Source organism: Dromaius novaehollandiae, chromosome 5 (assembly GCF_036370855.1).
Source record: "Dromaius novaehollandiae isolate bDroNov1 chromosome 5, bDroNov1.hap1, whole genome shotgun sequence".
Taxonomy (NCBI): Eukaryota; Metazoa; Chordata; class Aves; order Casuariiformes; family Dromaiidae; genus Dromaius; species Dromaius novaehollandiae.
The window spans coordinates 42491073-42505993 of NC_088102.1; the positions used below are offsets into that span (position 1 = coordinate 42491073).

General features: G+C 40.4%; 1 protein-coding gene across 3 annotated transcripts in view; it reads left to right on the forward strand.

Moving 5' to 3' along the window:
• Positions 1-14921, forward strand: part of LOC112980660 (cytosolic phospholipase A2 epsilon-like) — a 36826-nt gene that overhangs the window by 15571 nt on the left and 6334 nt on the right. For all 3 annotated transcript variants that reach the window (XR_010389409.1, XM_064512593.1, XM_064512594.1), the window contains 14 exons: positions 177-305; positions 989-1029; positions 1595-1637; positions 2051-2114; positions 3031-3200; positions 3321-3416; positions 4343-4380; positions 6580-6715; positions 8235-8371; positions 9169-9394; positions 10627-10741; positions 11165-11302; positions 13066-13173; positions 14234-14422. Coding sequence is in view for 2 of the 3 variants with exons in the window: in XM_064512593.1 (XP_064368663.1) it covers positions 177-305; positions 989-1029; positions 1595-1637; positions 2051-2114; positions 3031-3200; positions 3321-3416; positions 4343-4380; positions 6580-6715; positions 8235-8371; positions 9169-9394; positions 10627-10741; positions 11165-11302; positions 13066-13173; positions 14234-14422 (1630 nt within the window). In the remaining variant the exon portion in view is untranslated. The remainder of the gene's footprint in view (positions 1-176; positions 306-988; positions 1030-1594; positions 1638-2050; positions 2115-3030; positions 3201-3320; positions 3417-4342; positions 4381-6579; positions 6716-8234; positions 8372-9168; positions 9395-10626; positions 10742-11164; positions 11303-13065; positions 13174-14233; positions 14423-14921) is intronic.

Sequence of the window (14921 nt, forward strand, 5' to 3'; positions counted from 1 at the left end):
CTAGAATCTGTTTCTTATAAGTGAGACGATTCTTTCTTTCTCTTCCTTCTGAGTTTCTCATCAGTGCTTTCACATTTCCTCTCTTGAAAGCATATGTTACAGTTGGAATAGGTGCAGAACATCATGGTTTTTTGGGTACTTTCTAATGAATTGTACGTTTTCCATCTCTTTTGCAGAACATCCTGGAAATGACTGTTTCTGATGACGATGTTATTCATGATGATGAGCATGCGATTGTTCTTTTTGATCTAGCTAAACTCTCCCTTGGGGAAAAAGTGTTTATGGCATTTCCACTAAATCCACAGGTAAAGACTCAATCTGAAGTTTAAACAGAGGCAAAAGAAAATGAATGTCTAGATTTACTAGAGAGATCTGCTGTTTTTTGTGTTTTACCACCAAGACTGGCTTCCAAGTAGCATTAAAAAACTTCGTATCTTGCAAATTTAACACTGGTGGAAAAACCTGACAATCTCAACAAATTCTCATCTGTTTCCTCTGACAGATTCTGGCCAAGTCCCTGAGCTCAGTAATAGATGCAATTTTAGAGAAGCCTTGTATTTTTACTAATCTGACAGAAAACTACAGAGATTACCTAATGCTCACAAAGATTATGAAAAGAAAAACAGTACAAGGAAAGGAAAACTGGGCCAGTTTCCATAATATTTTTCTAAACACCAACTCTTAGCATATAGTGTTCAGCTGTCAAGGAAGAAAGTGTGACAAATAAAAGTTTACTAGGAAGACTTGTAAACCCCTTTTGTTCTGCTAGCTCAGTTGATACTGCCTCTTCCTTTGGGAGGAAAAGGCTGCCTCTTTTCTCTACTGCTGACAAAAGCAAGCAAGAAAGAGAATATTGTTACATATTAAAGCATAAAGGAAACTGCTTGCAAAAATGAAGGCCACTTTGTAAACCTTCACACATGCAAATTGAGACTGTTCCTTTTTTTTTTTTCTTTTCCTTTTCTCTCTTTTTTTCTTTCACTTTTAGGGGAGGGAGGAGCTGGAAGTTGAGTTTGCATTGGAGAACATGTGAGTAAACCCAAATATCACAGAAGCAGCAGCTCAGAGCGGTACATCAGTGCAGTGAAACATTCTGTGCACCTATTATCTTAATAGTCAGATTCTCCCTTTTCCCAAAATTAATGTGTGCATTAGCAAATCCTTACAAGAAGGGAAAATGACATGGTGTAGAGAAAGAGTCCACAATTTCCCATTCTATATTTTTTCTTAGAATTAGTATGCTACTTACATAGTTCAGCGTTGGCTTTCTGGGATGGGCGAATCCCACTGCAGTAAGTCTGTTGATTTTCTGGAGAGGATTCTCTAGGCAGTTTATGGTTTGGGGGAATGTTGTTACCCAATCTGGGACATACCTGTGATATTAGGACTGTTACAATCATCCACCTGGCATTTTATTGCAGTTGAATCACTTCTGCTAGGTACTTATGTGGTATCTAGTTAAAAGGGAGTGTACTTCTATAAACAATAGAAAAGAGCAAAAAAACATGTTTAAGAGAGAATGATCTGTCTTGTTCAAAATAATGTCCAGATTATATTTGTTATGAAATGCATATTATTTGTTCTTGTTTTCTAGCTGGAGTCCTCCTGAAGCCATCATCACAAATGGAGCAATAGTGGTAAAAGATTATTTGCTTTGCTTTCTTGTGTTCTTTCTTACAACGCTCTGTACCTTAGCTGACTATGGTAACGAAGGAAACATTATAAGTCTTCGTTCTCCAGTGATACTTTTTTCTCTTAGGCTTTACTTCCCTCTGAAGAGGCCAACATGACCCTAAAGGAGCTTTTGGACTGCTGTCATTTCCTCCTGCTTTGTCTGTATCCATAGAAAACTATAGCGTCCCTAGCATAGCATCATCTTTTCATGTGAGGATTGAGTAATTCTCACTATCACCAAGTCTGGCAGAAGCCTCCAAGATGTTTAGCCCCCACATTCAAGTCTTCTGCTTACAATGACCCTTCCAACATCTGCCAGCACTGGTGGCGAGATGGTCGGATGAGTAATCTTCTGTCTCGGTCATGTCTGTTACAGTGTCGTGAACTAGCCTGCTTGGAAGTTCAGTTGGACAGAAGGAAGGAAAAGAAGCATTGTGCAGGTAAGCTTATTAAATCTTTAGCTGGATATTAGCGATTTTACCTTCTCTTAACACTGCCTAGAAATGGCCTCATTCAAATATTAAGGGTTTGATTGACTATGTTTAAGGCAACTTATAAAAACTTCACAGTAGGAAATGCCATCCATTCAGCAGCAGGTTTAGGTTCAGGGTTCTGACTTCACAGGGAACCTTGTGCCAACCTACAAACAGGCTACCAGGTGCCTGTACATAGGGTATCTAAATCCAAAGTTGAGATCCTGTAAAACTCTGCTGTAGTACTGCTAAACCCCGAAGAAACTTACTTCCTTCAGTGCTGTAGTCCATGGCCTTAACTTTCCTCAGGAACTCTGACAGCTCGACTTCCGCATGTGCACAGAAACACCTCATTTTTTGCAGGTGTTAGCCACTCAGCAGCTGGCTCACGCCTGACCCTGATCAAGATCCAGAATCCAGAAGTTCCTCTGGCTACATCCCCTGAGGGGCTGGATCTGGTAGGCAATCTCGGAGCGTGCATAACACACTCTGGCAGGATTAGCCAATTTCTTCATAGAAAAAGGGTCAATGTCTGTTGCAGAATCAGATCTTATTTTAGGGGACTGAGAACTTCTGTTGCTCATTATTTGGCTGGGATGAGAAATGATTTACAATGCAAGGCACCTGGCTGCATTTACTGTATCTTGATACAAGCGCCATAAAAATGCAGAAGTCCAAAACTCAGTGCCATTCAGCCCATCATAAAGATAGGACCACCTGTACTGTTTGGTTCTTGCATCACTGTTGAATGTCAGCTTTCAAAGTACATAGGAAGAGGAGAAGGAGATTGTACAAAAGTACCTTTTGCTTTTTTTCCTTTTCTCTCTTTCTTGCAGTTAAAGGTAGTTTTTTTTTGTCTGTGCATTTTCTCTCATTGTTTTAGAGAAAGAGCTAACGTTTACAGTGAGAGGATCCTTTGAAGAAACCCAGAGAGTTTCACTGGGCTGTGACTCCCATTCCCCTCTCCCAGATCCCACTTTCTTCCACTATGCCAAATACAAACAACCCTCACTGGATGTTGCATTCACAAAGAAGAGGAGGCTTCCCAGCTTTGTACGTTACCCCAGAACATGGTAGATAACACAGACAGTCATATGAACTGACCTTTATTTGTGAATAAGCAGCAAGATAGGAATACTTCTGTCTTAAAAAGAACTCCATGCTCATTTTCAGTGTGCTTGTATGTCCTGTGGAGCAAGAAAGAGCAGAAGTGTCCTGTTGTCTATTCCTCTGAAGTCACTCCCTTCTGAGCGGGAAGTAGTCAGTGAGGTAAGTGCCTGTTGGACATCAGGATCCTTCACAAACTTTTAAAATTGTTGCTGTTTTCAAAGAAACAGAAACCAAAGGCCACCTCTCTTATTACAGAACTGGTTATTCTCCTACCTTCCTCAAATCTAGGGTGACGTGCAATGTAATAAATTCTTTAGAGCAAAATAAAAAGGGGAATCCAGGGGAGACAGAGGAGGAAGAGAAATGTTAAGATGTCACTCATGCTTCTGGTATATTCCATGTCCTTAAGCAGGCTAGAGGTCACTGAGTGTCACTGGGATAAAGGGGTGAGGCTACAGCCTGGCTCACTAGCACAGGCTGCAGACTGGGCTGCACGCCAAGCCATGCTTATGTGACAACGTCTTCATCTTTCTCCTCACCTTCATGGCTCTCTCTCTCTCCTTGCTTACTCAAGAGCAGAAAGAAATCAACATTCTGAGATTCGGGAAAACCCAGTGGGACCTACTGGTCACAAAGCCTAACAAGGCAGACTGAACCCTTGATACATTTGCATGTCAGTCTGGACACTTCAGGTTGCTTTGTGAGATACTTTAGTTTCCGGATCAGTGTTTAATGGTAGACCTTTTCAGTGAGATGCATCACTGCAGTTCTTCTCTTATTTATTTGTGCATTAGCTAAGCAGTACTAGAACATAAGGTGTCCCACACAGGAATTTTATGATGGAGAGAAGATGCAGTTTATCAATGAGAATACTGAAGTCTTAACTTGTTAAATCGGTGCCCAACTCCAGATACTAATAAAGTGTTGAGAGAACTGTTTATCTCCCAAAATCATTTTACTGAGATATAGAGCTTTGTAGAGGTAATAATGACCCAAAGAAGCTATGCCTCATTCTGAGTGGGGAAGGAGGACTGTGTTGAACAAAATATCAGTTTACATTATTTTACCTTTCTGATTCTTTTCAGCACAGAAAATTTGACTTGCGCTTTAAGGTGAAAAACTGGTAAGATGTCCTGTTTGTCTTCCTTACGTGTTTTTCCCCTTGGTTCTTTGCATTCTGATAGTTGTCAGTCAAGTTCCAATCCCTTTGTTACTGCGTATGTCTTGAATGCTTGCTTACCCTCATTTCAGTCTATAAAATAAAATGGACCTAGTACAATCACAATTTATGAAACCAGTCCATTAAATAAAAATCCAAAATTGGTTTTGAAATCTCAGGACAGAGCAAGCTTCTGCTCTGCATTTCACAGATTGTTCCTTTCACAGGGATTTTAAAAGAGCACTCAGGAAAAAAGTACTGATGCTGGGGTATTCTCTGGCAAGAACTAGAGGGATCATGGGATCCCTTTACACTACTCCAACAATTCAGCTAATTTAAATGGCTAGAAAGAGTTAGGCTGTCTCTCCCTCTGACTTCACCATACTCCTTTTACTGTGGCAGTCCTTTCATGTTCCTCTGGTGGGTTAGACATTGTATGCAACACAGATACTTTCAGGGACCATGATTTTATGTAATGGGACTACACAGTGATTTAAGAAAAGGTTTCATAAAGAACATGCCAATTTTCTACTCATATTTTGCTGTAACCAAAACTCGCACTAAGGTGGCTCTGTAGACACTCTTTGATAGCTCTACTAACCTTTGTCAAATACAGACTTTCAATAAAGGCAGCATTTGAAAACTAGTTGACTAAAAGAAAGTATAAACATATTGTTTTTCCTTTTTATGCCATCTGTTCCTAATACTTTTGCTCTTGAAAGCTCCTCTGGTAGGTCACCTTCTGTATCTGTAGAATACCACAGAAGTAGCTGAAGAAGGTATTTTTAATTCTGGGATCTGATGACTTAAAACTTTGCCAGAAATTAACTTTGGTTAATAAACATACTGGCTTTCAGTCCAGTTGTAAATTCTATCGAAAAGTCTGGAACTGGGGAGGAGAGGTCCATCATTTAGAAAGACAGCTTATAAAGCATTTGTGGCTTTGCATACTAAATTCAGTGAAATAAAACTATCTCCTGGACTACTGTTGCTGTTAATGCAGATCTTGGTCTGCAAATTGTTTATCAAAATGTTTGTTGTTTTTTTTTTTTTTAAAAAAAAAAAAAGCTAGTCAGAACTAACATAGAACAGCAATGAGGTGTCCAATGAGAAGCTTTGCCAGCATGAATTTCGCTAGCCATGCGGATGTCTCTTGGTGACAAGGCCAGCTCCAGCTGCAGCCCACGTTAAATGGCCTTGGTCCGGATGGCCCTTTCCTCCTGGGCAGTGGGACTTCCCATCCCCTGCGGAGCCCTGGCTGTTTTAGCCACTGCCCAGACTCTGCAAAGGAAAAGAGAAGGACAGTTCAAGCAACCACTTCTGTTTCCTGAGTAGAGCCAAAGCAACTAACAGACCAGAGCCAGAAAGCCTGGTCACTCTGGGGTGGGAATGAATTGAAATAATAAATGTACCTGTGTTCATTTTTAACCTCTTTTCAGAAAGATTAAGCTCAAATTAAACTCAAGTTAATTCAATCAAATGATTGCTTATTTTCAAGGAAACACATTGCATTTTGAGTTATGGCTAAGTCCTTAGTAAAATTCAGTATGTCACATCTTGTAGGAAGTACAGTTCTCTTCCCTTATAAAAGCAAGTACGCTTTTGATTGTGCTGTTTATTTGCAGTATATATGCCACGAAGTAGACATAGAGTTTATCGCTGCCACTTAAAATCTCTCCCTTACCACAGCTATACAAGATTTTCATAGCAGCTTCAAAACTGTAACTGTAGTGCTTATAAATATTCAGAAATGACCATATATGGGGGGGGGGGGGGGAAGCATTTGAATATAGAAGTCCACAGCTTTAGTCCATGAATTGCAGGTATGGGTGGAGGTTTGCAACTCTCAAAGGTGCACTCAAAAGCCATCTTTAAAACATTGCCCTCTGCAGGCTTCTGGCTTTGCATCTGAAAGGGAGCAGTTCTGTTACTTGTAGCTATATCCAATTTCAAGCATTTTCAATAAGAAAAAAACCTCACTCTCAGTCCAAAGGAAGAGGTGCCGTAGCTCTCTAGCAACAGAAAAAACATTTCAGCTCTTCTTTTCCTGTGTTGCTTTATATAGATGTGGGGATACAGGCATGTCTATTTATGAACTGGAAATTATTTAATTACTGACTTAGGCTATAAACATAATGTGTGATACTTTTTCCTGTGTTCCAGCCAGGAAGACCTAGACGTGCGCCTGGGGTTTGACTTGTGTGGCCAGGAACAGGATTTCATTTGTAAGAGGAAGAAGGTGGTTGCAGCTGCTCTGAAGGAGGTCCTCCAGTTGGAAGAGGACTTGCAGGAGGATGAGGTATCTGAGACATAATTGTTCTCTGCTTTCTCCACAGTACTTTACCAACTGGGTGTCAAAATGTGGTGTCTGTGCTCAATCTTCACCATTTCCAAGGGATCAGGAAATTTGATGTGCAAGCTACGGACTTTTTCCCCCTCTGTTCTAGGGAAGAAATGAGTGCTCATAGGGAATATTAGTAAAAACCTGTAGCCTTGTTCCTAATGCATCTCACTTTGCACTGAAAGCAAACTGCATGGTAATGCAGAGATGGGCTAGATGCTCTCAGGACTATAGCAAAAGCTTCTTTTTTAGGATTAGCAGTAATCTCAGCCAGCTCAAACACATTGATTCAGCAGTTCTTTCCGCAGTTCAAAACTAGACTTTCTTTTGTTTGCATTTTGTGCTGACATTTAGGCATCTTTTGTGTGAGCACTTCATGCTTCCAGTCTGACTGCATCATCATTTGAAGGTAGAGTGTGTAACTTACTTGTCAAATTGAAGTGATAACAGAGGGCCCAAGGCAGGGAAAAAATCAAGCCTCTTTTTTTAGTAATACCACCAAGGCTACAGCATGAAGCCTGACCTCACAAGCAAAGAGGCCAAATTTTCCTCCTTTCCCCCTAAACTGAGCTTCGCTGTTCTTTTGCACAGCTGGACCTTTTCCACACAAGATCTTGCATTTAAATGTCAGCACTAAGCCATGGGCCATTTCCTTCCCCTCTGACTTAGCGGCACCAACACTTCCATGCAGAACAGTCTCCCTAGGGTCTGCTGACTCTTTGCACAAGAGGTAAATGCACCCCAGTGCATGGTGTCTGTCTTTACTGTGAACTGAGCCAATACATTTTCATGGATTAATCCGTCTTCTAAGACTACCAGACCCTGGGGTTCTGTATCATCCCAGAAAGAAGTAATGACAGCGCACTTGCAGTCCCAGTCGTGTATATACAAACATGGTAGGTGGAGTGAATATGGCTCCTGTTTCCCTCCAGCAGCTGTGAAAGGTGGTAGGGTCATCAGCTTTTGGTACTAGGTGGTCTGAATTGGTCAGTGCTCCCTTAGACCCATTAGCCATGATATATCTGAACACAACTCATAAAATAAATGCAAACCAGTGGAAGTCATATTCAGCAAACTTCAGTAACAGAGCAATTATTGTTATTCTTATAGAAAGTATGAGACGGCACATATATTTCCTGGTCTATTGTAGTTCAGATGGAAGGAGGTACCATTTGCTCAAGTTTTTTTGCTGGTCTGTGTTATTGGTTTTGCAGAATAAATAGAGCACTGAAAATGTGATATCTGAGATGGTAGAATTCACCCTCCTAATGCACAGCTGCTTAGCAGAAAAAACATGAAGTATTTCTTATTCCTGCTATGCCCCATGATTAATTCAGGTCTTGCTTCTCCTTGCAAACTGATGGCACACTTCTTTATTGCTTTATCAATGCTGTGGTGCTGTCTCTCTTCTAGTCATGGACATCTCTCTCCCTTCCCACACTATTTCATTAAATGCATGTCTTTTGGGATTGAATAGGTACCTGTGGTGGCAATCATGACCACGGGTGGTGGAACCAGAGCTCTGACGGCCATGTATGCTCACCTTCTAAGTGTACAGAAACTGAATGTTTTGGACTGTGTCTCATACATCACTGGTTTATCTGGCACAACATGGTAAGGCCAAGATAAGTAAAGTTTTCACAGGAATGTTCTGTCAATGATGCCAAGAAATAACAAAAAGAGATGTAACATCTTTGCAGTGGTAGCTGAAGCATAGTTAAATATTTAGTGATTATTAACTGCCAAATCAGAAGCCATCATTGTTCACAGCTTTTTGGACAGTACTATGGAGAACAGGCTTTCTCCTTCTGCTGTGACTTTTTCTTGTTTCCTTCAGTCGGTATTTGCCAGCATTTGGAATCAATTCCATCCTGATTAAATACATGGATGGCATCGCAAATACTGATCTACTGAGACTATCTCAGAAGTTTATCTCAGAACTTGTTCTTAAAGCACTCCAGGAAGGAAAAGCACTCCATGAGACTCACTAGGCAGCCTCTTTCAGGCTTTCTCTTACTGCTAGAAATTTTTTTCTGAAACATGACCTAACTTCCAAGGTTGCAGTTTAGCGCAGTTATTTCTCCATCCCTACTGCATGCACAAGTCAGATGAATAAGGATCTTCTCTGCAACCTGCTTATACATATCTGAAGACAGAGATCATATTCCCCTTTGGCTTTCTCTTCTTTAAGTTAACTACAGAACTTCCAGTCACTTTTTCTAAGTCTCTGCTCATTTCAATTAGGTGTAGTTAGCTTACATTGAGGCATTTCATTTCCTTCAAATATCAAACCCATCCTACAATCTCAAATCAATGCATAACACACAAACCTCCATAACCCCAAATCCCTTGGTTTTGCAGTGCTCTAGCTGAGAACTTAAACTTTTCCTTGTGTTTCTTTCTTCTTTAAGGACCATGTCAAATTTGTATGAAGATCCTGACTGGTCCCAAAAAGACCTTGAGGAAACTCTCAAGGATGTCCGAAAGCACGTGCTCAAAAATAAGTTCTTTGCTTGTTTTGCACCGGATCGTCTAAAATACTATTTAAAAGAGTTGTACCAGAGGAAGCAAGATGGACACCAGATATGTTTCACAGATCTGTGGGGACTCATCATTGAAACCATGTTCCATGATAAGGTACAGTAGAAACACATTTCTTTTCAGATTTGCATATTTAGTGGATATTCCAACGAGGACAGATGGTGAATGCCTAGAGCATGTGCCTCAGCAGTATCATTCTTGATGTTTATTGGCTGTATTATGTAGCATTTAACACCACACTTGATAAAAATAGGGCGTGAATAAAGGGAAATAATGGAAAACTTCTAGTATGAATGATTTGTAAGTGATTTCGTGTGTAAGTATTTAAATGAAAATCCTGCCCCTCTTTAAAAAGGGGGGGAAAAGCTGCACAGTGTGAGAAAGCAGTGAAAAATCTCAAACAAAAACAAAGTTATCTCTGAGTTGCTAACTTTATTTCTTCACTGTGTAACCATTTCCAACAAACAGCAATGTTCAGACCACACACAAGGCTGTATTTTATTATTGATGATTTTTTTTTATCCCACTGCGCCATTTATACTCAAAGAGAAAATATTCTCCCAGTAATACGAATGCTCCCTTTTGTAATTCCCCCCACCTCAGTGCGGCACAACAGGAGAGCCCCACGAGGGGTGGTTCGGCCAGGAGGTGCAATGGCTCTGTCCCCTGGACCTGGCGCAGCCTGAGGAAAGCAGGGTGGCCCCGGGCAGCACAGCCGTCCCTCCCAGGGCCGCTCCGGCGAGGCGGGAGCACCTGCAGCTCTTGCAGGGTCTCCCCTTTGAGGAGGTGCTGCAGTCAGCACCCTGCCAAGCCTTAGCCCCCCTCCCAAGCTCTCCTGCCCTTTCTACTGGTGTTGAATATGCAAGATGCTCCGCAGCAAAGCAGTGAGGGACAAGCCGTGCTGAGCGTTAACTCTGTCTGAGCCTTGGCTCTACCACAGCACTGAGGAAAAGAGGATTTCCTGGGCTATTAGGAGCAGGGGCCACTCTTACTAAATGAAATCTCATGCCAAAAATGCTTTTCAAACATTTCCTGACATTTTTTTCTGAAATAAACAATATGAGTAACAATGTCTTCTTCCCACCAGTTAAATCTCTGGCTTTATTTCTGCATAAGAATTTAACTTAAGAGTACTCAAGTCACAAGGACTATCTGTATGCTGAAGTGCTGGGGCGGGGGACAACCAGAGACAGGGGTCACAGCACATTTCTGTATGAAGCCTTGTTGGAGCCTGGTATGCACTTCTTTGTCAGAGTCCAGGCTTAGATGAAGTGGGAGGCTCTTGGTGTCATCTAACTGTCCTCAGCTACTGTCCTTCTTCAAAACAGGAAAACTCCCATAAGCTGACAGATCAGCAGCAGGCACTAAATCACGGTAAGAATCCCCTGCCCATCTACCTCTCTCTCAATGTGAAGGACAAAATCAGCGACCAGGATTTTAGAGGTAACAATAACACTCCGGAATTGCATTTAACTTCTAATCCCAATAAGGTTCTGTTTAAGATTAGGCAAATAAATCGATTCATTGCACAAATCTTCTAAAGGACTAATGCACCTAAGAGTAGATTTTTGAGTTCAGTTTTCAAAGGCCTTTCTATTTTCAGCTGTATTCTGGATAAAAAGCAGGATGATGGAGGATATTATCATGAAATTGCCTTCTAAACATTTATGTAGAAAGTTTTAAAAATCTAAAGTTGGTAGACACATTTAGATATAAGTCTGTTTGCAATATATGTTAGTTCAGAAACTAGTTTGCCTTAACCTAGCTAATATCATATGTTTTATCCAACTGATTTGCCTCTCTGTTGCTGTAATCAGTCTGTCCTGTGCCTTTCCTTTTTTTTTTTTCTTTTTTTTTTTTTTTAAGAATGGGTGGAATTCACTCCTTATGAGGTAGGAATCCTAAAATATGGAGCCTTCATTCGTGCAGAAGATTTTGGTAGTGAGTTCTTCATGGGTCGCCTGATGAAGAAAATACCAGAATCCAGAATCTGCTTCTTGGAAGGTGACTTGTTGCTCTGGGGAAATGTAATGTAACAGAATATAATCTATTCTCTAGCAAACCTCTCTTGTGAAGTGAAGCAGATAGTATATTTTCATCTGCCATAAAAAGCACATGGTGAAATATTAGAATTAATAACAGGTTGTGGTCTGCAAGATTTTTAAATTTCTCTGTGAATTTGTTCAGCTGAACAGATTTATTTGATTTCATATACAGTTGTGCTGACTGATGTGAGGCCTTTCAATATTTATATATATTTATGTCAGCAAGAGAATTTGTGTACCATTACATTTAATTTAAATTATCAGTCCCTTTTGCAACCTAGGTCTCTAGAATATAGCCTTTTATCTAAAATATCCCGACTGCTGCTAACCCTCATTAATCCTCCATGATAACACTTCCATTTTGGATTGCAAACAGTTCCTAATATTTACCTTTCTCCTCCTTGCCTAAGAATGATAAGAGCAGTAAGAACAACTTTTTTTTCCCTTTGTGAAAGCAATCTCTTGCCTCCTTGTTCTTCCTACTCCCACTAATTGCATAAGGGAAGTTTCAGGTTTTTGGAGAAGTTAAGTCACATTAAGACTATTTTGCCTGTGCGGAGATTGCGCTACAGCCAGTGGCGAGGTGTGAGGAAGCAGCCTGACATTAGAAATTCCGCTTCCCTGGATGTAATGCCAAATGGTACCCAGGTCTCCTCTTCTGTGGTCAAACATTTCAGCCCCATCTGATGTCTCTCTCCTTGGTAGTCGTCTTCCTCAGTGCTGTAGAGTGACTACGGGACACTTCTCTCCAGGTGCCCTGCAGATGATCCAGAGCCTCCTCAGTCACAATGTGTTACTTTAGTGACACAGTTATCTGAAAGGCTTTCAGCAAATTAAGTGAGCTACTTTAAACCCTTGCTCCCGGAATATAGTGGGGACTGACTGCATAGGTCATGCTGCTCTTTCCTAGCCTGTTCTTGTTGATCAGGCTGGTATTGATTGTTCAGGTAACCACCGAGCTGATCAGTTGCAGTCTTTTCTGCCCATCACTCCGTTTCTTCCAAGATGCCAGATTTAATACCAGGGTTTGGAAGGCACAGGAAGACATTGTTACACACTCAACACCTCTGGCAGTATCAGGTAGTGGTGTTTTCTCAACCTGAAACGTTGCAGATAGGTGGCAGTCTGGACTGTCATTAAGTTCACAACACCTATTACTACAGAGAAGAACTTGAGACTGTGACCCAGATATGCTCTAAATCCTCAAAAATCAGAAGACAAATCGAAAGACCCATATATTTACATTTTTGGTTTTGAGAATTTTTAAGCCAGCCCCCTCCTTCAGAGGGAGATTAGTATATCAATCTTGAATATTTGTGGTTGGCAGTCCTGTGTTGTGACTGCATATCTGTAACAGGGTTACGTTCTAAACAAATACAATCTTTAGAATCACAAACACTGGGAACTTGGGGAAAAGGAAACACTGAAGACAGGAAAATTATACTAAGATACACTTGATAAAACATTATTTGCCACACAACAACAATGACTGTATTGGCAGATATATTGAAAATATTGAAAACACTGTCAATAAGTGAGATTCTTTATATATATTATAGATACATATCCTGATTCAAAAAGACACTCCCTTTTGTGTTCCCACTAAGACAATTCAGTGAATAAAGTTTCCTGGAGAATGTAGGAAGTGATGGAGGTCACTGTAAATGGAAATGCTTCCATATCTTTACTGCATTGCTTTTTGACACATATCTTATGTCACAGGGATCTGGAGCAGTGTATTTTCTTTGAACCTTATGGATGCTTGGTTTATATCTGTTCATTCAGAAGACTTCTGGTATAGATGGACCCGAGACAAAATTACTGACATAGGTGGGTTATTATTATACTCTAATGCTCTTTTATGTTCTTTTTCTTCTTTTTTTTTTTTTTTCATCTTTGTGCTGCTGTTCTCTCACTGAATTTCTCAAAGCCATTTTCGAATTCCTTCTTTGAGGCTGTGTTAGAATCCACACAGAAACCAAGAGGAAATTCATGCCATGTGTTACATACAATATGGCAATCATTTTTAGCTATATGAGGAAAAGAATCGATGGGATCCTTCACAGAAACAAGAGAGAATGGCCCCTCATATGAGCCATTTTCAGTTCACAAGGGTAAAACCAGAGAAAAATATTCCTGTACAGTAGGAGAGGCTGGAGGCTATCCTAGCGATCCAGTCTTCCCCATTCCTCTCTTGGAACATGGAATATGGCATGAGGCTTTGTAAAAACAAAAGAAAACACCACCCTTGCCTCTCTGGAGTTTACAAAGCCAGAATACAAACTTTAGTACTATTGTAAGTCATTCCAACCCAGTCGTCAGGATGAGATTTGCAAAACTTGCTACCTAGTTAGGAAAGATCTGCAGGACCGAGATTTCAAGGACAAACATACAAGAAATATTCACTACATAGAAAAAAAGATGAGAAGGAAGAGTGATTTTGTTTATCTTCTTGCAAGTGTAGGGGATGGTTTCTGATAACCAAAACAAGGAGCTTGCATTTGCTAGAAAAGGGATTTGAAGTGCACATGCATTTTTCTGTTTGTGTGACTGAGAGATAATGAGTAACATGAAGAAGCAAAGGAAGACAGGATAAGTGCAGGATATTGGAGGGGATAAAATCATAGAAAAGCAAAGGAAGTTATAGTAGATGAGGTGGACTGATTTACAGTACCAGCAAGGATTTCACCACTGGGGACTGAGAAGGAGAAATGGATTTTTCAAAGCTTAGCTGAAAAACTGAGATTTTTGGAGATCTTGGAAATAAAAGGAGAAAGATATCAAAGTTTTCCCAGACATTAAAATAAATCATGGTTGCATAGGACGATCTCAACAATGAAACCGCATAAAAGAACTTTTACCCTTTTTTTCTTTTTTTTTCTTTTTTCAGATGATGAAACCCTATTCCCTACAAGACCAAATGAACTAGATACTCGAGTGGTTTCTGCCCCTGATAGCTTCTCAAACATTTTCCGAGACATTGTCATGTTACGTCCAGCAGCTTCAGAAATCCACAATTTCCTAAAGGGCTTACAGATGAACACCAACTACCTGGAGAGCGAGTTTTCTAAATGGAAAGGTATAGTAATGACACCCTGCTTTTAGTTGTATTTTAGACTGTTCTTTTAGAAAGGAAACAAGGCTTAAGGAATTAAGCTGACTGCCTATTAGTAATATTTGAAACCGTTTGTCACTGATGGCTGAAATTAATTAAAAGGAGAGGCTTCAAAAGTAAATTCATATAAATTTCACAAAGAATGGCAACTGGTAGAAGAGAGAGACCCTGATTAGTCGAGCAGCATTTGCCTGCTGATGCTCAGCCAGACAGCCCATGTGTGCATGGAATTGGTGCCATTGTATGCTGCCTCTTGCCTGGCCAGTACTCAAGGAATAAAACCCAGTTTTATTTGACCTTTTTACCTGTAAGTAAGGTATAACCATTGTAACAGTATTTCCTGTATACAGTTCGGGAATTTGTGCTCAGTCAGGTATCAGATCTTCAGTATTCCACAAGGAGATTTGCCTCCTTCCTTCAGCTGCATACATTAATATCTATGTGCCTGTTCTTGTAGCATGCA